At 43.9% G+C, this 24,581-nt stretch overlaps 1 protein-coding gene across 1 annotated transcript in view; it reads right to left on the bottom strand.

Moving 5' to 3' along the window:
• Positions 1 to 24,581, bottom strand: part of COL4A4 (collagen type IV alpha 4 chain) — a 131,725-nt gene that overhangs the window by 97,524 nt on the left and 9,620 nt on the right. Inside the window, exons 3-5 of the mRNA XM_049614794.1 lie at positions 15,885 to 16,043; positions 12,661 to 12,703; positions 8,671 to 8,748 (exon numbers count right to left, since the gene is read on the bottom strand). Coding sequence (XP_049470751.1) covers positions 8,671 to 8,748; positions 12,661 to 12,703; positions 15,885 to 15,940 — 177 coding nt within the window. The 5' untranslated portion in view covers positions 15,941 to 16,043. The remainder of the gene's footprint in view (positions 1 to 8,670; positions 8,749 to 12,660; positions 12,704 to 15,884; positions 16,044 to 24,581) is intronic.

Here is a 24,581-nt window from a genome sequence, read left to right as displayed (position 1 = left end):
AACCCCTCCACTTTCCTCCCTAGCCCAGACTTCTCTTTGGAGCCCTGACCATATTCAGTTGACCTCTGGCTCTACAAACCCAAAACGGGACTCGTAGACACACGATCATTCCCCCCGTGTGCTCCTCGGCCTGAGACCACTGCCCACACAGCTGTAAACACTATGCCCGCCTACCTCCACTGTCACCCTCGCTCCTATCAACCCTGCCTCCCAAACATTCCCCCACCTCTTCACGCACCTGCTTCCCCCACCTCTTCACGCAACCCCCCCCCCCAAGAAGCAATCTCACCTTCCACCTGAGTGACTGCAGCAGCCCCCTGACAGGTTTTCCCTACCACTGCCCCCCAAAGTACACACACTATGTTCTCCAAACAGCAGCCAGAATGATCTTTTTATACCGTAAATCCACCTGCTTCCACCCTTCTTAAGATCCTTCAGAGCCTTCCTTCTTAGACGGAAGGACCTGTGTCTGATTTTCCAACTGCACCTCATGTCACCTGCCCCCTCACCTACTCCAACCAAATCTTTCTGGCCACGTTCCAGTCCCTCAGACACGCCAGCCTGCCTCCTGCTCACTTCAGGGTCCGAATAGAGGCTCTCCCCCCAGGGTCTGCATGGAGGCTGTTCTCTCTGCCCAGACATTTGCAGTAGGTCGAATGGTGGCCACAAAAAGACGTGTCCCCGTCCTAACCCCTGGGATTCGTGGACATTCGTGCCATTCGTGAGATGGCAAAAGAGGTGCTAAAGTTAAGGCCCTTGAGAGGAGGGGGTTATCTCGGATTATCTGCATGGGACCTCTAAATGCCATTACATGTACCCTTGTGAGAGGGACGCAGAGGAAGATGTGACACAGAAGAGAAGGCGGTGCGAAGACAGAGGCGGGGACTGGAGTGACAGGGCCGTCAGCCAAGGAAAGCTGGTGGCCACCAAACACTGGGAGAGGCAGAGAAGGAGCCTCTGCTGGAGCAGAAGTACAGTAATGGTGACACCTTGCTTGTGTATTTCTGGCTCTAGAACGTGCAAGAAAAATATTTTCTGTGGTTTTAAGCCACTGAGCACATGGCACCTCATTATGGCAGCCGAGGCACTGACACAACAGGCTTTCAGACCATCACTAGGTGGCCTCTGATTCCACTGCTGTCTCCGCCCTGCCCCCCACCCCCAGGCTCCCCTATGAAACCGAGTTAGGGGACCACATTATCCCTGGGACAGAGCAAGGACGCAAGCTCCTAACAGTGCCCGGCACTCCTCAGGCACCCAGAAACAATGACCAGAAGGTGAATCTCCTGCTGGACACTGAGCTCCAGGCCACAAGGACTTCATTCTGGATCATCGGAGCCTCACAACGCCAGGCACATGGCAAATGCTCAATGGAGGAATGAATGGAGGGAATGAATGAAGGGGCATTTGCTGAAAGAACTGCAGATAAGCTTAGATGACAGAGGAGTGAAAAACTTAGCACCTCTGAGACCTGGTTGTTCCCTGTGGATTTTGTGGCAACTTATTGAACATGATGCTTGAAAGAAAAAAATCTACTTTGACTTTCTTTGTAAATCAGCATTTTAATTAATGTAGTCTGTCAGGTGTTGACCTTGCACTAGAGAGGTTTTCTAGAGCTACGAATACTGTTTCCCATTTTCCTGTGGGCCATAGGCCCTGCTTTGGGATGCACCTGCACTGCTAGCCCTGAGTTCTCACCAACAACAAGACTGTCTCCCCTTTGGTAATGACCTTGATCCACTCAAGTTCAGCGTAGTCCCACATTTGCTGAGCTCTGCGGCCGCCTGGCCTCAGTTCATGCTGGGTCGCAGAGTTCAGCAATCGTCGTTGCCATGGAATTGAACTCCACACGAGGAGGCCAAAGGCTGTGCTGCAAATCACTGGCAATTTAATGAGATGACTGATCAGGGCAGATACGCCAAAACCTACCAGACCCAAACTGTCACCAGGATTCCCTGGTAAGGCTCGGGACACCTGGCCTGGTTGCAAAAACAACACGTTCTACAACACAGTAGGCAAATAGAGCTTGTTTTCCCTCCTTCCTTCTGAAGCACAAATGCTAGGTTTAGAGCGAGAACTCTGTCAGCCTACTGAAAGCCCTGTTAGCGGCTGGAGTCATCCTTCCATACCAATATGAGCTACCACTGGTTAGTTCTACCACTATGATTATTAATAGGCCAGATAGTAGAAAGTGATAGGCACGTCCAGGTTTCCCACACCCTGTTTGAAACTACTTCCTCAAGCACCTACCACGGAAGATCCATTCTTTTAACATCTGCAAGTTTTTTCATTCTTCAGAACTCAAGGTTAATATTCCTGACCGGGGAACGCTTTAACAAGCCAAGTCCAAGTTGGAAACTGGCAGCTGGTGGGCTAAATTCTACTGGGAGATTTGTCAGTAGGCACTGTGTTTTCTCCAACTCTGGATTCGGATGCCTTTGCACGACAAATGCCCTGCCCAGCTCCCCACGGTCCCCAAGGTGGACGTCCCGTCCCAGGGCCCCTTGCTGGGGTGTCCTTGGAAAGCACCTGAGTCTCAGGCAGGGCTTCATTACTCAGAGAACTCTCCAGCAGAGACAAAATGAGCTGGGGAGTTTGTTTTTGGAGGAGAAAGATGTGGAAGAAAAATAAAGCAGAACCAAAACTCTAAGGGGGTGGATGACAGATCAAATTTGTCACTTGTCATTGGACTCTGCTTCCACCAAAATATAACATCATTGACTTATGTGTGCTTTGGGACCTCAGAAGAATTGCTCTGTACCATTTATCAGTTATAGACTGTTTCAAAGTTATAGACTATACTAGAATACAGCTGTGAGGGATAAAGAGATCGGGTTCTGGAACTTTGTGTGCAAATAATTTAATGGTTAAAAATGTTAATAATTAAAATGTCCCAAGTAAATTCCATTTTTATCATGGAATGCAGGCTCTTAGGAGCATGAGGGACAAATGAATGAGATTGTGGGGGAAAATACTTGTGCATTTTTTTTAGTGACTTAAAATTCCCCAAGGAAACACTGATTTGCTAATGTGTGATCTAGCTTTCAAACCAGGAAGGAAAAAAACAAACAAACAGGTCTTGAGTTTTACACTATTTGGCTTCTTTGCATAAAAGTCAAATTATACAGTTCTTAATAGAACACTTAACAGTTTAATAGTTGGTAGACTCCATTCAATGAAAAATATGGACATATTTTCTATTTGATTCTGGAAAATGCTACAGAACGTGTCTTTATCATCATGCTAGTTATTACAACGGAGCTTGTAAAAAGTCCCATCTAGTCTATAAAGACACATAATTTTCCCTGCAAGGAGACAACCATCAAAAACCTGAAGACTCCTTCACTGAAACTGGCAAAGAAAATCTGAAAATCTCAGCCAGTGCCAACCTCATTCATATCCTCAAAGAGGGACTATTAGGAGGTTAGGGGAAATGTCAGGGCATAGCCGCAAAATATTTTGGAAGGCAACTGAATAGCTGCTATATGCAAACGGCCATGCCTACCTCACAGAACCGGAGGCTGTTAGAGCCTGGAGGAACAGAACCAGCCAGATAGGATAAACCCTTATTTCTCACCTGAGGCTCTCAACCAGAAAGAAGGCACAGGGGTTCCAGTCTCCCACCCTCGACTGGAGCTCTTTCGAGGATGCTCCTGGACTTTTTAATGGCACTGTTCAGGGGCGCCTGGGTGGCTCAGTCGGTTAAGCGGCCGACTTCAGCTCAGGTCACGATCTCGCGGTCCGTGAGTTCGAGCCCCGCGTCGGGCTCTGGGCTGACGGCTCAGAGCCTGGAGCCTGTTTCCGATTCTGTGTCTCCCTCTCTCTCTGCCCCTCCCCCGTTCATGCTCTGTCTCTCTCTGTCTCAAAAATAAATAAAACGTTAAAAAAAAAAATGGCACTGTTCAAAATACTTCTCTCTGGCCCTACTTGAAACCACATGGGAATTTGAGCTTATGTGAGATTGCACATTTAATAACAGGTTTCAACAATGCATGTGCGGGTGAGGGTGGGGAGGACTGAGGTGGGAGACTCCCTACTAACCCTGCTCCCCGCTTCTCTTAGATGTGGCAGGTATCCCCGGAAGCACGCTACAGGCCAGCGTGGCCACCCACTCAGGCTCCCAGTCCTGCCCAGGCTGGAGACTTAGTTTTCACGTATTGATTTATGTGCACTAACCGCCTGCTATGTTTCCACTGCGGACCAGGAGCCAGCAGAAGCGTTTTCCAGGTGTCCACGTGACGACCTTGAAGGGTGTGTGCTCGTAATCTCATGAAGAGGGTCATGTGCACCGACGCTCACACCCAAACAGAGATACAGGCTGGGGTGCAAGCAGTAAAGGGAAGGGGACCAGGGTCCTACCAGGGGCCTCAGCACTGGCTGGGAGGAGCTGCGGCAGGGGGACGGGAATGCTTTGGGAGAGCTGGAGTCTCCACCGAGCTCCTTGGGGAGGGCAGGAGAAACAGAGGCAGAGAGGAAGTGGGAAGACAGCCCGGAAAAGGGGAGGCAAGCGAGAATATTCGGATTACGCTCCAGGGAGAGCCGATGGCCCACCTGATGCAGCAGGAGAGGCTCAAAGGGGAAGCGTGTTGATCACTGGTGGAAACACATGGTTCGGCCAGACTGCGGGCCTCCGGGGTGCACTGATGAGGCTGAACTTCACTCCGTCAGAAGTGAAGGACCCCCCCCCCTTGGCTCCCTGCCTCAGATGCACCCCAGCTGTACCTCAGGCTCCAGCCTGAGTCTAGAGTTCCAAGCCCAACCCCATCGTTCCACTGCACGGGGCCAGCGTCGATCCAGACACAGCAGTTTTGATTTGGGGCTTAAACGACTCACTCAGGCATGAACCCCTAAAGGGGGAATCATTTCCTTCTTAGGAATGCCTGGCTGAGCCATTAGCAGGCTGCACCGTCTCAGGCGGATCCTCGACCCTCCGGGACTGCGTGGATTCCTGTCTCTCTAGACCCCCTCGAGCTGTCACTGCAGCTCCCGAGATGGTATGTGAGTTGGCTGCTTGCTGAGTACTTGGGAGCACCCACCTCCCACGCCACCTGGCAGTTATGCGCAAGCCAAGCTCCCAAACTCCCAGCCGGACATCGCTGCCAGCAACTTGCAGCCTTCATGTGGGAGCCATCTGTCTCGGAAAGGGCAAGGGTCGACCAGCGCTCCGCGTTCTGTTCTGCCCGACCACCCAGCAACAGGGACCCAGACAGCAGAGTGCAGTCTATCCCCTCAGCCCTCGTCACCCCCGGCACTGGAGACTGTGTTAGGGGACGCAAGGTGCATTGCTCGTGATTGTGGAACACCTGAGGACACAGAAGAGAAAGCACTCGTGGTGTAAATACCAGGAAACGAATGCTTGGGCAGCTCGAAGCACCCGCCCGAGTTCACAAGGTTATGACGACGGTCTGGTGTTTGAATGTGAGTGTGCAGACACCGATTCTCGTGATCACGGGCCAAATGCTAAAACTGAAGTCAGACACCGGGGTGGGGTTTCCACCTCTTCCACATACGAGTGAGTTATTAAAACTCGTGGAAATCCAGGCTCCTTGTATGGAAAGATGAAAATATTAACCTCATCAGCCTCACAGAGCTGTTGTGGGAGGAGAGCAGGGTTTGTCCACTCGGCACAGGTAAGTTTTTGGTGTGGGGGCTGTTCTGTGCATTGGGGGTGCCGAACCGCATCCCTGGCCCGTACCCACGAGATACTGTAGCACCCCTCCCCCATCCAGTTGTGACAACCAACAAATGTCTCTAGACATCGCCAGATGTCCCGACCAAAACAATTCTCGGGCTTATTTACATCAGAGCCTTATCCAAGCAACCGTTCCCATTTGTTTTGTGATGCCCCCATTAGCATCCTCTCAAGAAGCTGATCCATTTTTCTTGGGTCTCAAACTCAAAGGGTCTTAAAATTTAGATGCACTGATTTATTTCTCATTTATACAATCTTGGTATGTTCATATTAAAAATCACAGGAGGGGCACCTGAGCGGCTCAGTCAGTTAAGCATCTGACTTTGGCTCAAGTCATGATCTCACGGTTTGTGGGTTCGACCCCGTCTGGTTCTGTGCTGAAAGCTCAGAGCCTGGAGCCTGTTTCAGATTCCGCGTCTCCCTCTCTCTCTGCCCCTCCCCTGCTCATGTTCTGTCTGTCTGTCTCTCTCTCTCAAAAATAAATAAACATTAAAATAAATTTTTTTTTAAATCACAGGAAAGCCAGGCTTTCCCCCCCACCCCCGAATAAGGCATACATATACGTGAAAAAGGCACTTCTTAGATTGCTAGCTTTTAGTGTCTTTACTTTTTAAAAGAATTTTTATTGAGATGTAACTGACATATAAACATTATATTAGTTTCATAATTTGATATGCGTATAGATCGCAAAGTGATCACCACGATAAGTTTAGTTAGCATCTGTCCTCACACGGTAACTTTTTTTCCCCCTTGTGATGGTAACTCTTAAGATCTACTCACAATAACCTTCAAATAGACCAGAGAGTATTATGTACTATATTCATCATGCTGTACAGTATATTCCCGGGACTTATTTATTTTATAACTAGAAGTTTACACCTCTTTTTTTTTGAATCATGTCATGAAAGCAGCTTGACAAATCTCAAGATAGGGGCGCCTGGGTGCCTCAGTTGGTTAAGCGTCTGCCTTTGGCTCAGGTCATGATCTCAAGGTTCGTGAATTTGAGCCCCGCATCAGGCTCTGTCCTGATAGTGCAGAGCCTGCTTGGGATCCTTATTCTCCTCTCTCTCTTTCTCAGCCTCTACCCTGCTTGCACTCTCTCTCTCAAAATAAATAAACTTAAAAAGCAGTTTAAAAAAATTTTTTTAAAGGAAAAGAAAAACCTTAAGATAAATTCTGAGCTCCAAAGTTTTTGAAGTATTAAAGAAACAATGCAGTTTAAGCAGGAGGGGATTTGCCATAATTCATGCTCTGAAAGTTAGCTGGTTTCAGGAAGAGAGCTCAACACAGGAGCCCCTTACATATTGCACACGTATCGCGCAGAGAGAAAACAAAGCTATGGGAGAAATATATGGCCCCTTCCCTCAGGAGAGGTCTTGCCTCCTTGTAGACTGGTCATCACTGAACTGTGCTTTTTGAGCATTACTCCCTATAGAATCGATGTGGACATGTTGCAACAGAATCATTGATCTGACTCAAAAACTGTCCAAAGTTTCTAAAGCAAGTTTCTCTTTTCTTGTAAGATGGCGGGAGTATTTTTAATCCAAAGAATTGTTTGATCTACTATGCCAGCACAAATGAGCAGGTGGGCCGCCAGCTGCTATCAGAATATAAGGGAGACAGAGGTCCATAAATGTTCAAGTGACCCGCCTACAGTAGCCAAGAGGGCTCTTGTGCCTTGCGGGGACAGAGAACGTAGTGTAGTCATCCAGAGCCCCGTCCTGGGTGGACTTGAGTAACAGGCTACACCTCTCTGAGCTTTGATCTTCTGCCTTGCAAAGTCGGCATGCTGAGATAGTAAGAGAGTAGTCATGAGGAGTCAGGGACCTAAAGCGTTTGGAGAACACAGATGGTGTGTGGCACATAAGCACACAAGAAATGCAGCCATGCACAATAGATGCATACAGAACACTATGCCCATGTGACTTCAATAGGTGCTATCCAAAAAAGAGTCTTGTAGTCCAATGTCTGGATATACCACTTTAGATAAGTTTAAACCAGGTTTCCCCTGCCTCACTACACTACTTCTCAGAGCCTTTAAAATGTTTATATGTTGGGGCACCTGGCTCATGACTTTGGCTCAGGTCATGATTTCACGGTTTGTGGGTTCAAGCCCTGCGTTGGGCTCTGTGCTGACAGCTCACAGCCTGAAGCCTGCTTAGGATCCCCCCCGCCCTCTGCCCCTTCCCTGCTTCACTCTGTGTCTTGCTCTCTCTCAAAAATAAATAAACATTAAAAAAAAATGCTGATATGCAACCTGAGTTTCAAGATGGCGACCTAGCATGTACCATTTGGCACAGGACCCTTTTTGCATAAGGCAGTTCACAAGATTAGTGTGGTATGAAACATTGGGTAAATCACAGCTTGCACTTCTAAGCTTGATGCCTAGTGTAATAAAACTGGGACGGCTTATCAGAATGTACATAACTTTCACTGTAAAACAGAAACATTGACAATTATCAGAACATGCTAAGATCTGGGACTACTTAACGTTAAGTATTCACAATGGCTCAAATTTCAACATGCTGCCCATGTTGACTTTTTTCCTAACATTTTACTGTGGTAAGGACACTTAATATGAGATCTGCTCTCCCAACCAATTTTTTAAAATATGTTTTAATGTTTGTTTTTGAGAGAGAGAGAGAGCGGGTGAGGGGCAGAGAGAGAGGGGGACACAGAATCTGAAGCAGGCTTCCGACTCTGAGCTGTCAGCACAGAGCCGGACACGGGGCTTGAACTCATGAACTGTGAGATCATGACCTGACCGAAGTTGGGCGCTTAACCGACTGAGCCACCCAGGTGCCCCTGCTCCCAACCAATGTTTCAGTGAACATGACATTATTGTTGACTCTAGGTAGACATTCTACAGCAGATTTCTAGAGCTAAACCCATCTTGTATAACCAAAACTTTATGCCCGTTGATGAGTAACTCCCCATTTCTTCCTCCCACTGCCCATACTGATTTTTACATCACTTACCCGAGACCCTTTTTCAGGAAAGCACTGGCAAACTGAGCAATCTCTTCCTCCGCAAGGCCCAATAAACTTCTTTCCACTCTGGAAAGTGAAGCATCTGGTTTAGTAAACTGGTATTCCTTGCTTAGCTGGGTACATGATATTTAACTTATAACAAGCATCTCGGTTTACCTAACTCATGGGAATTCCACAGTATACCTTTACCTTGGAAACCTCGAAAAGAAAACACTCAAGTTGATACATAAAAAGGCAAAGAACTTCCATTGTGGCTCCATAAGAGTGTGAGAAAAATAAAAGTTTACGTGAGCTGGCATTGAAAAAAGCTCCCTTCTGAGGCCACTTTTTTTTTTTTTAACAAGAATCTTCTGTGATGTCCTTCTCCTGGCAAGACCTCATTTACTAAGTTGTGAATGATCTTAGAGTGTAAACTATATGATTAGGAAAACTGTAAGGACACAATGGTGTCTCACTTCAATTATAAACTTGGCTGCTTTTCAGGACGCTCTTGCTTCCCCTCCATCACCATCAAGTCCTTCCTGGTCACTGCTCCCGTCACAGCCTTGGATTTTCACGCGAAAACTGTTTCCTGCAAACTGCTAAAACTCCAAGATGGTTCCTCTAATGTGTCTCTCAACCAGAAAGCTCCTGAACTTGAATAAGGTGAGCCCTTCCCCACTTCTCGCTAACCTCTCTCCAACATTCTCTTTAGAGAGTTTCTCCACAGTCACATGTTTTCTTAACTTTCATGCTTCTTCCAAACACACACACACACACACACACACACACACACACACACACCACACACACACACCACACACACACACATGCACACACACACACGCTCTTTAGGAAGAATCAGGCCCTTGTTCTCACAAATCCTCATTGTCTATATCCAGAGTCATCTGTCACTTCAATACAAAAGCATAATCCCAGAATAACTGTTTCCATAAGTAGATCCCTTAACAACAAAACAGCCACCATGATGCACCTGCAGTGACAATGACAATGAACACTGACCATTCCTTCAGAGCCTGGGGCAGTGGGTTGGGAAGAAATAGTGGCAAAAACAGCTCTAGATGCTACGAGCTGAGAGTGTGGACAGGAATATCAGAAAGGCACCAGGGATATACTTCGCCTAGTTCATGATCTCGCCTGGTCCAGCCCTCACTGTAACACTTATATATTACCCACACATTTCTATGACTGATAGATCTTTTACATTCAAGGCTATAAACATGAGTCTTTACACCAAAGCCTAATGGGGAAACATAAAACATTTGAAGCAATACTTAAAGTTCAGTTGGAAAACAAATACGTATACCTACACACCAATGTACATAAGTATGTACGGAAGGACATACAAGTAGGTGTACATATGAATACACACATGTGTAATCATACACATATATATGAATATGTGTATGGGAGGAAAAAGGATCTATCCTGAATGTATTTATTTTTCAGTCACACAACTTAGACCTCTTTTTTTCTAGAAAAAAAAAAATATGCTCAGACACATCCCAAAAGAAAAATCTTTAAATTAAGCATTAATAAAAAAAGACATTTTTATAAACAAAATTCTTTAGAGTCATTGAAAGTATATAAGAATGTGAACCTTTACAAGAGTTAAGTTAAAAAAAACTGTATTTGAAGTTTCCGAAATAGATGCCTCTTGAGTTTTGAGTCACATTGTTATCTATGAATGCAGAACCATTAAGTTCAAAACTCTGATAAGGTGAAGAAAAAAAAAAAAAAAGGTTAAATGCCCAGGTCCAGGACATCATGAAAACACTTTAAAGCAACTGGTCTGAATACTTGGGTTCATTTAAGGTTGGGACTCATTACTATGTGTTCAGTGAAATATCAAAACAACCAGAGAAAGAAGGTCAGTTGATTAGCTGGCTTCATAATAAAGACAAGTTTGTTCTTTTATTGTTTTTTTTTCTTAATTGTGCCAACCATCACAGAGATGTTTGTAGCATCTGAAAATTACATTTCAGGAAATAATTGGTTTAAAATAAATTAACAGATTCTAATTAAAAAAAAACAGAAATAGTCACATATAAAGCTTTGGTACTGATAAAAGAAAAAAGCAAAAGGTAATTTTAGGCTCTAAGAAGTTTTTGTACGTTAGATATAGCCCAATAAATACCACTTTAGGGGAGGCATTCATAGAGGGAAAATATATGCCACAAAAACAGACTGTATGAACCCATTTGGCTCACACCAAGGCAACATTCAAAGTATAAACCATATTCACCGGAATACACTGACATTCTCCAAAACTAATGTCATTCTTCAAAGAGGAAAAAAAAGAAAAGTTCCTGTTTTAGCCTGTTTTTTAAACAAACGTATGTTGAATAAAATGTTTATGAGGTACATTATTAATTTCTAGATTAATAACTGGTCCTACATTCATACCTCTATTTTCTTTTTGGAAAAACAACATTTGCATATGATAAAAAATTCAAACAGGGCAAAAGAGTATAATGGGGAAAGAAATTTTCTTTTCCAGCCCAGGCCCTCCCATTCCCTCACCTAGAGGCAATCACTCTCCTCAATCTGTTTCTGGGTAGTTATGAGCACTTTCACACCAGGAACACATATGCACACACTCACATACACACACGCGCACGCACACACACACACACACACACACACTTTTTGGTGATTTGAATCTTGTTTTATTTTTACCCAAATGGTATATTTCTCTGTACCTTGCTGCCTTCACTTAGATGCCTTCAAAGTCATTCCTAGTTAACAGAATGGCTCTTCTCACATGAAGTACTTGTTTAATCTGTCCTTCTTGATGGGCCGTTGGCTACCTCCCTTCGTTACGAAACACTACAATATTTTTGTGCGTTTTCTTTATGCGCAAGTCAGTATAAACATATATAATAAATTCCCAAAAGGAAACTTCCTGGGTCAACAGGATTACGCATTTGAAATTCTGAAGGATAATGCCAAATTGCCTCCCATAACTTTTGCCATCAACTTATATCACTATCTTTAAAAGACAACGATAGTTCACTATCTTTAAAAGACAACTATAGTATCACAACTTTGGTGTGAAATCTCTAATATCTCCGCACAGCACAACCTGATAGGAGGGTCCAGGCTAGACGAGTCTTTGGTTCAAGAATTTTTTTTTCCCACGTATGGAACATAAGAAACAAAGGAAGTGAAATTTAAGACTCTGTAGGCTCTTCTAATGAGGCGGGGGTGGGGGGCGGAGAATATAATACAAAAATAAACTTAGAGAAATCAAGTAAAAAGAAATCCAGACACATATATCTCAGTGTGTTTCCATTCTTACTTCAGATGATGCTCTCAAATGCATGGGACTAAGTGGTACACAGCGTATCATCCTACTTGGGGAGAGCTTCTGATTCCTCTCTGGTCCTGACCAGTAGGAAAAGGAGAACAGAAAGCAACTTTCTATTTTGATTTTCCTTGAAAAGACCCATGTTAACTGAAATCACAGAAACTGGAATGGGTAAATCCAAGCCAGAGAGGATGACAGATGGGGACGTGCTCACTAGGGTGACTTAACCCGTTCAGTTATCTCAAGATCTACCTGAGTTACTGGCAGTCCATAGTGTGATTTCCCAGAAATGTCTGGGGTTGGGTTTAATAACTCAGATTCCTCAGTGGGAAGCAGAAGAAAGAGATCTTATTACAGAATATTCTAGGCTTATCCTTCTCCAGAGTTAAAATGTTCACATGTAATCTTGTATTTCTTGATTTAATCTTGAAGTAGGCCAGCCGCTTCCAGCCCCCCTTCAAAAAAAGATTTTAACACAGGGTAGTGTTATAAAATGAAGAAATCCCCAATACCTGGGCAATTTGGTAAGCAGTTTTGAGTGTGAAAAAGAAACCTTAGAGTTCACCTAGTCCAGCCTTTCATTTTACAGATGAGAAAACTGAGTCCCACAGACAAAAAGGCTTATAACAAGAATAATGCATGCAATCAGAGCTAATTAACGTACTTACCGCATATACGTGTTGTACAGAAAACAGGATAAGTATAAGCAACCTACGAAACAGCAAAAATGCAGATAAACATAAACTGTTCATTTTCATGCAAAACAAACTAAAAAGAGAAAGAACAAAAGAAGAAATTCCAGAAGGCTTTTTTTTTTTCTCATAGGCCACTGTCATCAGTGACAAGATAAATGTTACTCTCTCTCTGCTTGTCATCATTATCTTCCCTCTTGCTAATCAGTCAAGAAGTACTCACACCCCTTTAGTGGGGTCCTCACTGGGCTGGGTACCCTGGGGACACTCTGAAGGTGAGACTGGATGGGTAGATGAGGGAATGGAGACGACTCTCTGAATGAAATGTAGACGAGTGAGGGAAGGAGGCGGCTCAGTGTATCCTGGATGCCATTAAGTGGAACCAACTGGAAGGAGGGAGGAGGGAAGAAAATCTAATGGACTGGGGAGATGATTTGGAAAGGAAGGAAAATAATATGAATCAGCTAGGGAAGAGTTAAGTGGTTCAGGGTCTTGTAAGCGAGGCAGAAATCCACTGGGGATAACATCATAACTATAAACAAATTTTAACAGAGAAGAGATACAACCATAAAAGACCATTGTTATGGACCAAATGTTTGTAGCATCTCTCTGCCCCCCCACTGCCCACAAATTTATGAGTTGAAATCCTCACCCTTCATAATGGTACTAGAAGGTAATGCCTTTGGGGGGTGATTAGGTCACAAGAGTGGAGTCCTTATGAATGGGATTAGTGCCCTTTTTACAGGGACCCCAGAGAGCTCTCTCTCCCCCTCTTTCCACCATGTGAGGACAAACCAAGATGTTGGCAGTCTGCAACCTGGAAGACGCTCTCACCAGAACCCACTGCACTGGCACCCTGATCTCAGACTTCCAGCCTCCAGAACTGGGAGAGATAAATTTCTGTTCTTTGTAAACCCCCTGGTGCGGTGTTATTCCAGGAGCCCAGTCTGACTGTGACAACCACTAAACATTCACATACATCTGTCTTGGGCTTATATTGGCCAAAGAGCTTTCATATTCATCATGTCATTTAATTCTTAAACAGCTCTGATGGATTTGGGGACTCAGGTCACATCATTCCCAGGGATGAGAGGAGAGCTGCGGTCCAGCCAGACTCAGGCTGTGATTTCCCCGCCAGCTCTGTCCTTTTTTCTATGTAGAGTCCTCTGTCTGAAACCCACGTCCTAAGTGAGCCTTCTTTCTCCACACTATCCCCCTCTCATGCTGAAATGCTGAGAAACATTATAGAAAGCTGCAGAGTCGTGCCTCTGGACGAGACCCAGACTAGGAGATTGGGGACTGGGGCAGGCCGAGCCCATGCTTACTGGCTACCCCACTGAGGTCTTCCTTCTCCCCAACCCTGCTGTTGGAGTTCATGACAATGCCAACAAAGGTAAGGTTGGCATTTCAGTGAAGTATCTAAGTAATTAAGAGAATAAAAAGTTGAAAGATGTGTTAAACATGGGATAAAATGTTTTAAGTATTTATAACTACCGTTTGCTAATTGGGCCCTTATCACTTTGGACATTTGTAAATAAGTACATGTTACATCCCATACTGGTTTTGGCCATCCCCATATATATAGTCTCATTAAAACTGTAGGTAGGGATGGGGATGCCTGGGTGGCTCAGTTGGTTAAGCATCCGACTTCGGCTCAAGTCATGATCTCACAGTTCATGGGTTTGAGGCCCACATCAAGCTCTGTGCTGACAGCTCAGAGCCTGGAGCCTGCTTTGGATTCTGTGTTTCCCTCTCTCTACTCCTCCCCCCACCCCTCAAAAATAAATACACTTAAAAAAAAAAAAAAAACTAGGGGCGCCTGGGTGGCTCAGTCGGTTAAGCGTCCGACTTCGGCCCAGGTCATGATCTCACAGTTCGTGAGTTTGAGCCCCGCGTTGGCCTCTGTGCTGACAGTTTAGAGCCTGGAGCCTGCTTCAGATTCTCTGTCTCCCTCTCTCTCTCTGCCCCTCCCCAACTCATGCTCACACTCTGTCTCTGTCAAAAATAAAGAAACTTAAAAAAAAAAACAAACTGTAGTCGGGGCATGTTTTTTCCACATTTTGCACAAAAGGAAACTGACCCAGAAATGTTGGGCAATGTCCTCAAAAGCTTGCTGGAAGGGGGCAAGGACGGATGCTGTTCGGGTCAGTGCTCAACCTCTCTTGTCCTTCCTTCGCCCTGTCCTCTGATAGTTCCTCCTGCTGCTGTGTGTATTGAAAAAAGGGCAATTCTTTTTTTCTTTAAAAAACCATTAAAATTAAGACTATTTTGCAGTTTCCTCCCCATCCACTCCAAATAAGTTAGACTCTTCTGTAGTCCTGAAACAAATCCATTCTTCCTACCACTCTCTCATGCATACATATTCATCGGCCTCAAAACTTTTCTTATTTTTCACTATTTAAGACGTTGCTGTCTTAACTCCCACCGTCTTTTTTGGTCCCTTCTGACAATAGCATGTTAGTTTCCTACCAGCCCCATAACACATTACCAAGAACTTGGTGGCTTAAAACCAACAGGAATTTGTTATGTCATGATTCTCCAACATGGGTCTCACTGTTGAAAATCAAAGTGGGGGCAGGGCTGTGTTCCTTCTGGAGGCTCTGGGGGAGATTCAGTGTCCTTGTGTTTTCCAGATTCTGGAGGCTGCCTGCATTCCTTGGCCCCTGGTCTCCTTTCCGTCTTCAGAGCCAGCAATGGCTGGTCACGTCCGTCTCATCCCTGTGACCTGTTTCCATTGTCACATCTCCTTTGCCCCTCACCCTCCTGCTTCCCTCTTTCACTTCTAAGGACCCTTGTGATTACACTGGACCCACCCAGATAATCCAGAATAAGCTCCCTAAGGTCAGCTGATTAGCAAGTTTAATGTTATCTACAAACATAAATCCCCATCACCTGTAACAGACCGTATTATCAGGATCCAGGGATTAGGATGTGGATACCTAAAACCTCGTAAGAGGACAAGAATCTGCAGCCTTTAGATGAATGTCTTTCCCATTGGCGATGATGTGGGTGTAATTCAGGGAGAGTAGACAGAACTGGTGTTTAATAAAAATGGATCACAAAATAGCAGGCATAATGGATAGGTTTCTGGAACACTTTGGCCTCTTGACACATGAAACGTTCAGACAATTCACAACTGGAAAACCAAATTTAGGAGAAATTATTAAATATAAGCAAGTTATCATGCGGAGGACACTCACCAGGGATCTGTGGCTAATGGCTTGATCCACCTGAATGAGCACCTTATTGACGCCATGTGCCTGGGTTACTTCACAGTCAAGTCTTGGTACTTAAAAAAAATTCTGCCAGGTTTCTCTTCTCTTCCAGAAGACTCTCACTTGTAAGTGGGGTGCTATGTCCTAGGTTTAAAGTTTGCATATGTTAAATATAGATACATCTCTTAAAACACAATATTCCTTATAATGTTGGAAATAATTACTTTCATTATTCACAGCAATGGAAATATTTTCTAAAGGGGGAGTTCAACTTTTTTTGACAAAACAATCTTAGTGGTAATAAAACTGAATAAATACCAATTTTTATTCTTAGAAATAAAAACACTCTCCAGTTATTTGTGTCATAAATATATTTTTGAGAAATGAAATATAGATGTATATAATGCTTGTATAAAAATTATTGCTTCATTTTGTTAAGTGGCATTTTCTCCTATTTAACATTTGCCCTTGAAAACCCAAGTTAAAATTCACTTAAGTGCATTTTTTTACTTTTTGGAACTAGGAAGGGGACCCTTTAGTATCGAAACATATACTTTTCACGCACACAGCAAACACATACGAAAATATTTTTATGTCAAATGGTTTCCACAGTTGTGGAAAACACTTTGATGGTTCCTCAAAAAGTTAAATGCAGAATTACCATAAGACCCAGCAATTCCACTCCCAGTTATAACCAAGAGAATTGACACTATATTCATGCATAAACTTGTACATAAATATTCATAATAGCCAAAAAGTGCAAACAAGCAAAACGCCCATCAACTGATGAATGGATAAGCAAAATGTGCTACTTCCACACAAGAGATTTGGCCATAAAAAGGAATGAAGGACTGATACATAGATGAACCTTGAAAACATCATGTTATGGGAAAGACACGTATGGTATGATTTCAGGTCTATGAAATAACCAGAATAGGCAACTCCATGGAGACAGAAAGTAGAGTAGGAATTGTCAGGGGTTGGAGGAGAGAATTGGGAGTTCTTGAGACTATGGAATGTTCTGGGATTAGATAGTGGTGCTGGTTGCACACGAATATACTAAAAAACACTGAATTATGAACTTTAAAATAATTCAAACAGTGACTTTATTTTGTGAACTTTATCTCAAAAAAAAAAGAGAAAACATATGATTCAAAAAATTCTATGTCTTTGATTAAAAAAGGTATAGATATTATATAAAAAGACCTGGCCTAAAGGAATGTCTTGATATTGCAATGTCTTCAAATGGAAATTTTTTTGATATCTGGATAAAATCTGGATAAACTAATTCAATGCTGTGTTTATGGAATACTAGTTCCCCATGTAAGTGGTAGAACAACATTCCTTGATGCAGTTTGAAAGTCAGGTAGAAAAAGAATCACGTTGAGGGACCGGATCATTTCCCATCCCCAAATCCATCATTCAAAACAATGTTTTTTTATTTTTTTGTTTATTTATTTTTGAAAGTGAGAGAGACAGAGCATGAGTTAGGGTGGGACAGAGAGAGACACACACAGAATCTGAAATAGGCTCCAGGCTCCAAGCTGTCAGCACAGAGCCCGACACAAGCCTTGAACTCACAGACCTCGAGATCATGATCTGAACTGAAATAAGATGCTTAACCAACTGAGCCACCCAGGCACCCCTCCACATTCATCATTTTAAATGTGTTTTTTTAGCTGCATACTGGAAGAAAATCTCAATAAAACAAATTATTGATTTAGAAGGAATACACAAATTGGTTTGAATCATTCAAAAGGTACTCGATTGGGGCACCTGGGTGGCTCAGTCGGTCAAGCATCTGACTTTGGCTCAGGTCATGATCTCACAGTTCATGAGTGGGAGTCCCGCATCAGGCTCTGTGCTGACAGCTCCAAGTCTGGAACCTGCTTCAGATTCTGTGTCTCCCTCTCTCTGCCCCTCCCCCGCCCATGCTCGCGCTCTCTCTCTCTCTCTCTCTGTCTCTCAAAAATGAATAAACATTTAAAAAAAGGTACTCATTATTTTAAACAGATAAGAAATAGTCAAAAAATTAAAGAAAACCAGGGATATTTACATTTAACCACAAAATAGATACATCATGCAATTAATCTCTACGCATATTGTGATAAAGGGTGTACAAACAGGGATTTTATTAAAATAGAGTGTTTTTGCAGTCACTTTCAGACAAGAGTGCCTGATCATGGTCCTAACACTTAGGAGTTTCTCAATACATTTTGTAACTGAATGGCCAGATGGTTGGCTGGTTGGGTGGATGGACAGATGGGCCAATCCGCAGAAATCCAACTGGTCTCCCACTAGTGAAAGGACATCGCTAATTGGGAGCAGCCAATGCACCCTCATCACCATGCACTTAGTAAGCTCTGTGACAATAGGGATTTTGTCTCTTAATTCACAGTTATCCCCAGGGCCATAATCGTGCCTGGAATAGAGTTGGCGCTTAATATATATTCATTGGATGAATGAATTTACAGAATATACTTTGGGATAATCAAGTGTATTTAACAGAGAATGTAAGATAAGGCCAACTTTGAATACACATGAGGTGCCGGAGAAAGGAAGAAAGAGGGCCATGGAAAGAGGGATCGTTACAGCCTCGGGGGAAGTGGAGAGGCATGGACACTAATTACACCTTGGACTTTCTGCTAAGAGTGCTGGGCACATCAAATCACTTTCTTCACCGCAATTCAGTAAGGAAAGTATTAGTTCAGTTGTAAAGGAAAACCACCTTGGGTCAGTTTAAGTAACTGGTACAAATTCACAGAGCTAATAAATGGTAGACCTGGGGGGTTTTGACTCCAGTACGCATCCCTTCTGCCATTTGACACCTAAGCATAGCAGTCTGCAGATGTCTGCTCTGACACTCCCCCTAAGAATGTTTTTTCAGTTACACACACCCCCTTTTCATTTTTTACGAGTTAATATCTAAACACTTTCATCTTCTCTTTCAAGGTGCTAAGAGTATAATTTGGAACATTGTACGTGGTGACTTATAAAACAAAACGAGTTACAGCCCTACTCTGACATAGCCAATGGACCATCATAATCATTCTAAGGATGGTTCTTGCCACCATCAGCTTAAAATATGTGCACAACAAGTTCTTAACCAGCTAGAAATTTTACCTCATTTTCATTCTTGAACTAATATTTCCATTTCATCCCCACATATATCCTAGTGCAGCGTATTTTTATACTTGAAAATTCTTATATAGATTACCTTACTATGCTTCTCTGTGACAAAAATACGTATATAAATTATTTTTTTTATTCCCTATGATCACAAATCTCTAAGTCGTAAATGTTTTTGCCTCAATGTGTTTATCATTATGATGATAAGTGGTATATAATCCACCAAAACCAAATAAATTAAAATTTTGATAAACAATTATTGAACACATTACAAATGAAATTTTACTGGAAATGTACAATGAATGAATTGGGGATTTCGGTTTCTCAAATAGTTTATTTAGCCCACATCAACAAATGAGATCTGGTCAAGAAATGAGACGGGTCAAGCAACAGTACTCCTTCCATTATAATTTCTAAAAACTGTAAATTCTAATAAATCTATTCACAGAAACAAGACTTTGTGAATGGAAGGAATTTCTTCTATAAATGCCATGCAGTTCTTTGAACTTCTCCTAAATTGTATGCCAAAAGCAATATAGAATTTATCATCAAGAATCATTTTGAGTGATCTACCACCTGATAAGTCTTACTAAAAACCACCTGGCCCAGGGACGTGGAACCCAAAAGGTGGAATGTTCTCTGTTCTCAGCACCTGCATTTACGCTGCCCAGCGTCTGCCTCACAAACAGATCTTGCCTTCAGGGGGCAAAGCGGGGTGGGTGGGGGCAGAGGGGTATGCTTCTCTGGTGAAAACCAGCAAAAGGAAAAATTGTAAAAGGCGCTGGTGAGAACATGAAGCAAAGACCCATCTTCAACGTTTTTTTTTTGTTTGTTTGTTTTTGTTTTTGTTTTTTATTTATTTATTTTTGGGACAGAGAGAGACAGAGCATGAACGGGGGAGGGGCAGAGAGAGAGGGAGACACAGAATCGGAAACAGGCTCCAGGCTCCGAGCCATCAGCCCAGAGCCTGACGCGGGGCTCGAACTCACGGACCGCGAGATCGTGACCTGGCTGAAGTCGGACGCTTAACCGACTGCGCCACCCAGGCGCCCCAACAAAGACCCATCTTCAGACAGAACAATTCTAAGAAAGAATATGATAGCAGTTGAGAATCTGCAAGTTGATTCCTTGACTTCATCTTCCAAGCTGACTGCACAACTCTTAGGAATCATTCTGTCTCCCAAGGGCGTATGTACCTCAGCTTGAAGACCTCTGCTCTCCATGAGCTGCCAGTGGTAAAAAACTGCCTTGTTCACTGTTTGACCCGGAGCAAGCCTTGGATGAGCACGTGCTGAATCCCACACGTCTGTCGAGCCCAAAACTAGCCATGAACAAGTCGTGGAGAATTTATAACTGTTCTCCTAACTAAGTCGCCATGACAGCTGAGCAAGTGATGCTCAGGGCCCATGTGACGATCAGCTTGCACCGTGAGCATCGGTGTTCTCAAAACGCAGTCACACAGGTAATCCACAGCAATCTGAGAGGAGTTTCTTCATTGCGACTGCCTGTGTTAAGAGCATAAAAACTTTTGTCTCAACCGAGCTTCTCACTGCACCAGACAACAAAACAAAAATACTCTCTCGCTCAGAACAGTGTCCTTCTAACCTACCTTCTCAAAAATACATGGCTGTCATCACATAGGACTGGCCAAGGCAGGGAGTTTCCAATGGAGTCTATCATTATTAGAAAAAAAAAAAAAAAGCTTTGCAACCCAAAGCGCTACCCCTATGCCACCAAGACATATGCAAACAATGCAAACAGCTGCTTTGGGAGATTGCCTACCTAGGAAACTTCTGCCAAGGTTCTGCACCTTTCAAAGGACATGCTTTAGTTTGTCAACTGTTATTCTCAGGAAGGGAACATTCTCCAGGGACTGCTGTGTCAGGGCCCACTCAGGTCCCGCCTTCGGCCCAGCTAAGTGAGGGTGCAAGCCAGATTTTCATCAGCCAGCCACGTGGTGGAGGAAGATAACCACCTGACCTAGAGGCAGCCCAACCCAGAGCTTGACCTAGAGCTCTGGCTCAGGGCCGGAGGATACTGCAAATTGGATGGCTCCTCTCAGAGACAGGACTTAGGAAAGAGAAGAAAGGGGCTGGGGGAGGAAGGCGCCCCGAAGGAGAGTCAGACATTCGAAGGCTGAAACAGGTCTAGGAGAAGCACAAGCCTGAATTTAGAGGAAACAGATATCCTCAGTAATCAAAAAAAATTGGGTTTTTAAGAAAGGAAAATGTGAAAAGAGAAAGACTGATGGTCCATCAGAGAATGAAAGACTAGCTCATTCCCAAGAGCTGCCCCATTTCTGATGCAGGCTTAGAGTCTATTCCCTTTATCTGAGCAAACTGACCTGTCCAGCCAAGTCTGATGAAAAGCATTGCTCTGCCCCCATAGCTGGTCCCAAGGCTGGACACCCCAACAGGAAGCTCTCTTGGAGGTTCCCCCAGAGGATCCCCCAAAAGATCTCCCCCAAAGATCCTGGATCTCTGAACATCAGCCTCGTTCAACAACCAAAGTAAGGTCCACAGGCTCTTTCCCAGCCTGTATTTATTTCAGTAAGCTCTAGCTTATACAGCAAATATCATTAGCTTCTCTTTTTCCAACTCCCTGGGCTGATTTTTTTTTTTCACTCCTTTATGAACGTTCCTGGACTCCAATTCCCCTGGGACTCCTCATGAGTCTTTGCTCGATGTTTTCCAAATGCTATGTCTGGGAACAAGATCTGAGACCTTCTAAATCATTATTTCTACTACGGGGAATTTGTTTTCTCTGCAACCCAATCTTGAAAAGAAATACACCCTGCTTGGGTTCTCATCGACCGGGGGATGGGGGCAGGGAATGATCAAGATTACAGGACCGGATAGCAGGAGACTGAGTATCAGAATCTTCCAGTCGCAAAAAGGTAATATAAGTATGATGTGTTTTCTTTTCCAAAGTAACATTAAGTCTTTGAGCTTTTTAAAATAATAATATTTTTATTCTTTCAGTGAAATGAATTCCTATTAACTTAATATCTACACGTTCTTTCTTTTGACCTGACACTGAGCTATCTGAAGACTCTCCGAGGTGAAACTGTTCTCAGAGTCTGAACACCTATTTGTATATACCTTTATCTTTCCAAAATAGAATTCCTAAAGGCTCATCTTTGCAAACAAGTAAGAAAAGTGCCTCGAAGGATAGAAAAGTGCTCCCAGAAAAAGAATGACAATGCTGTGTCCACCTCAGTGGCCGGACATCTCCTTTCAAGGCTTACACTTTCCCTGTTAAGAGATGACTCAACCTTTCCCCAACATATAAGCTGCTTATTTGGTTTTGGTATTTGGAAAATCCCATATTCTTGGGTTGACTCTACCTGCAGATGTTCAAAGAGTTCAGGTTGGTTTGAGCTTTTTAGCAAAAACAGTCCATCTCAACAAGGAAGTATCACAAGGCTTATAAAGCAGGTCATGAATCTGTGTGGTCCATGAACCACTGGAATGTGGTTGGAGCTTCATGTTCTCTGAGAAGCAACACGGAAAAACTTTGAGAACTACTCAAGTAAATTCTTGAGAATGACTCTGAGTTCCAACCTGACCAGCATGCTGCTGGATTATGGCCAATCCCGCCCCCACCTTGCCTTCCCTGCAGGTTCAGTTGAATTGTTTAAGAGTGCTATGGAGTCCTCAGTTGACCTTGGAGTTGAATCTGCTAGTCCAAAGCCAACTGGACTATATCTCAGCTAAACTACTATTCTGCCAACATAGGCTTTTATTATCATTTTCTCCTTGAGGACTCCTCCCAATATCAACAGAAAAGTTGACAACAACCATAATAATGTCACTGCTTGGGAACCGCATGGAGGTGATATATGTTCCAAAAATACACAATGGATTTTCAAAACCAGATTGGCCCTTCACCTCCAAGCTAAGAATTACATTCTTGACTCAAAATGCTGTATGTCTCTTATCAAAAACACTAATCCCCCAGGTTTCTCTAGGTCTGTGATTTTCCCCTCTGGGCAGGGCCGGGTGGCTCTATCTGAATTCTCTGGACCTTTCAGACCTCTGGGAACTGCCTTTGTGTTGAGCTCTGGCAGTAACACCCCATAATCCCAACAGGCAGGGCCCACCCGTACTGTGAGGCTGACATGTGTCTTTGGTGACTTCTCCCCTCCTCCACAGAGACAATCTGCCTTCTTCTCCTGGTCCATGCATCTCATGGTTAGGGATAACAGCAGGCTCTGGAGTTAGAAAGCCTTGTGCTCAGATCTTGACCACTTAGCCTTGTAACCCTGAGCAAGTACATAACTCCTCTGAGCTTCTGACTTCTCAGCATGTGAAATTAATCCCTGAGAGAATTACATGAGTCTACACTAGTGCCTAGCACAGTGCCTGACATGTGGTAGTAGCTCAAAAAATGTTTGTTTCCTTCCTTCCTAATACCCCGTAGGAGCAAAAGAGCTCCCATACACAACATATTAGAGAAGGGTTAGAAAATTGGGAACTGGAAGCCTGGGCAAAACTCAGGAAGAGGCCAAGATTGGTCTGGAGAGGCAAGAAGATCTGGGGGAAAGAAAAGAGGAATAAGCTATGACAGTCCCTCCCAAAGTACCTGTTAAACATAAGGACAGGGGCGCCTGGGTGGCTCAGTTGGTTGAGTGTCCGACTCTAGATCTCGGCTCAGGTCACGATCTCACGGCTCGTGAGCTTGAGCCCCGCATCTGGCTCTGCGCTGATGGCGTGACAGAGGGATCCTGTCTCCCTCTCTCTCTGCCCTTCCCCCACTCTCTTGCTGTCATTCTCTCTCTCTCAAAATAAATAAATAAAAATTAAAAAAAAAAAAACATGGAGAGAGAAATTATGGAGGGAGATGAAGAATCTTCAGTTAGTGGAGAATCACAGAGTTGACATAAGTTGGAGAAGACCTTAGGAAAAGGCTGGCGTTGGGGTTTATCAACCAGAAAGACAGGTCCTTCTGCTGTCACTGTTGCTGCAGTTCCCTCTAACCCCTGCCCCACTACACACACACACACACACACACACACACACGCACACACACTTCTTAGCCCTCCTTCTCCTCTTCTGCTTTCCTTTCTCCTCCTCTTCTCCATCATCACAATAGTCACCAACACCACGACCATAAGAAAGTGTAGGGGCACTTGGGTGGCTCCATCAGTTGAGGGTCTGACTTCAGCTCAGGTCATAATCTCACAGTTCATCGGTTCAAGCCCCACATCAGGCTCCGTGCTGACATCTCAGAGCCTGGAGCCTGCTTCGGATTCTGTGTCTCCCTCTCTCTCTGCCCCTCCCCAGTCTGCACTCTTCTCTCTCTCTCTCTCAAAAATAAATAAACATAATTTTTTTTTTAGAAATTATAATGAGCAGCATTGCCAGAGGACCACCTATATGCTAAGCACTGCTAAAGGCTTAACACAGAGCTGCAACCTTCACAATAACCCTGAGCTAAATATTATGATTACTTCTTTTACAAGTAAGTCACACAGGCAGTAAGTGGCATACCCAGGATTCAAACTCCAAAGACTTCCTTATTAGCCATGACACGACACAGCTTCAAAATTCA

Source organism: Panthera uncia (genome assembly GCF_023721935.1).
Source record: "Panthera uncia isolate 11264 chromosome C1 unlocalized genomic scaffold, Puncia_PCG_1.0 HiC_scaffold_3, whole genome shotgun sequence".
Lineage (NCBI taxonomy): Eukaryota > Metazoa > Chordata > Mammalia > Carnivora > Felidae > Panthera > Panthera uncia.
Note: the sequence above shows the minus strand (reverse complement) of the source record. Positions and strands in the feature narration are given on the sequence as shown.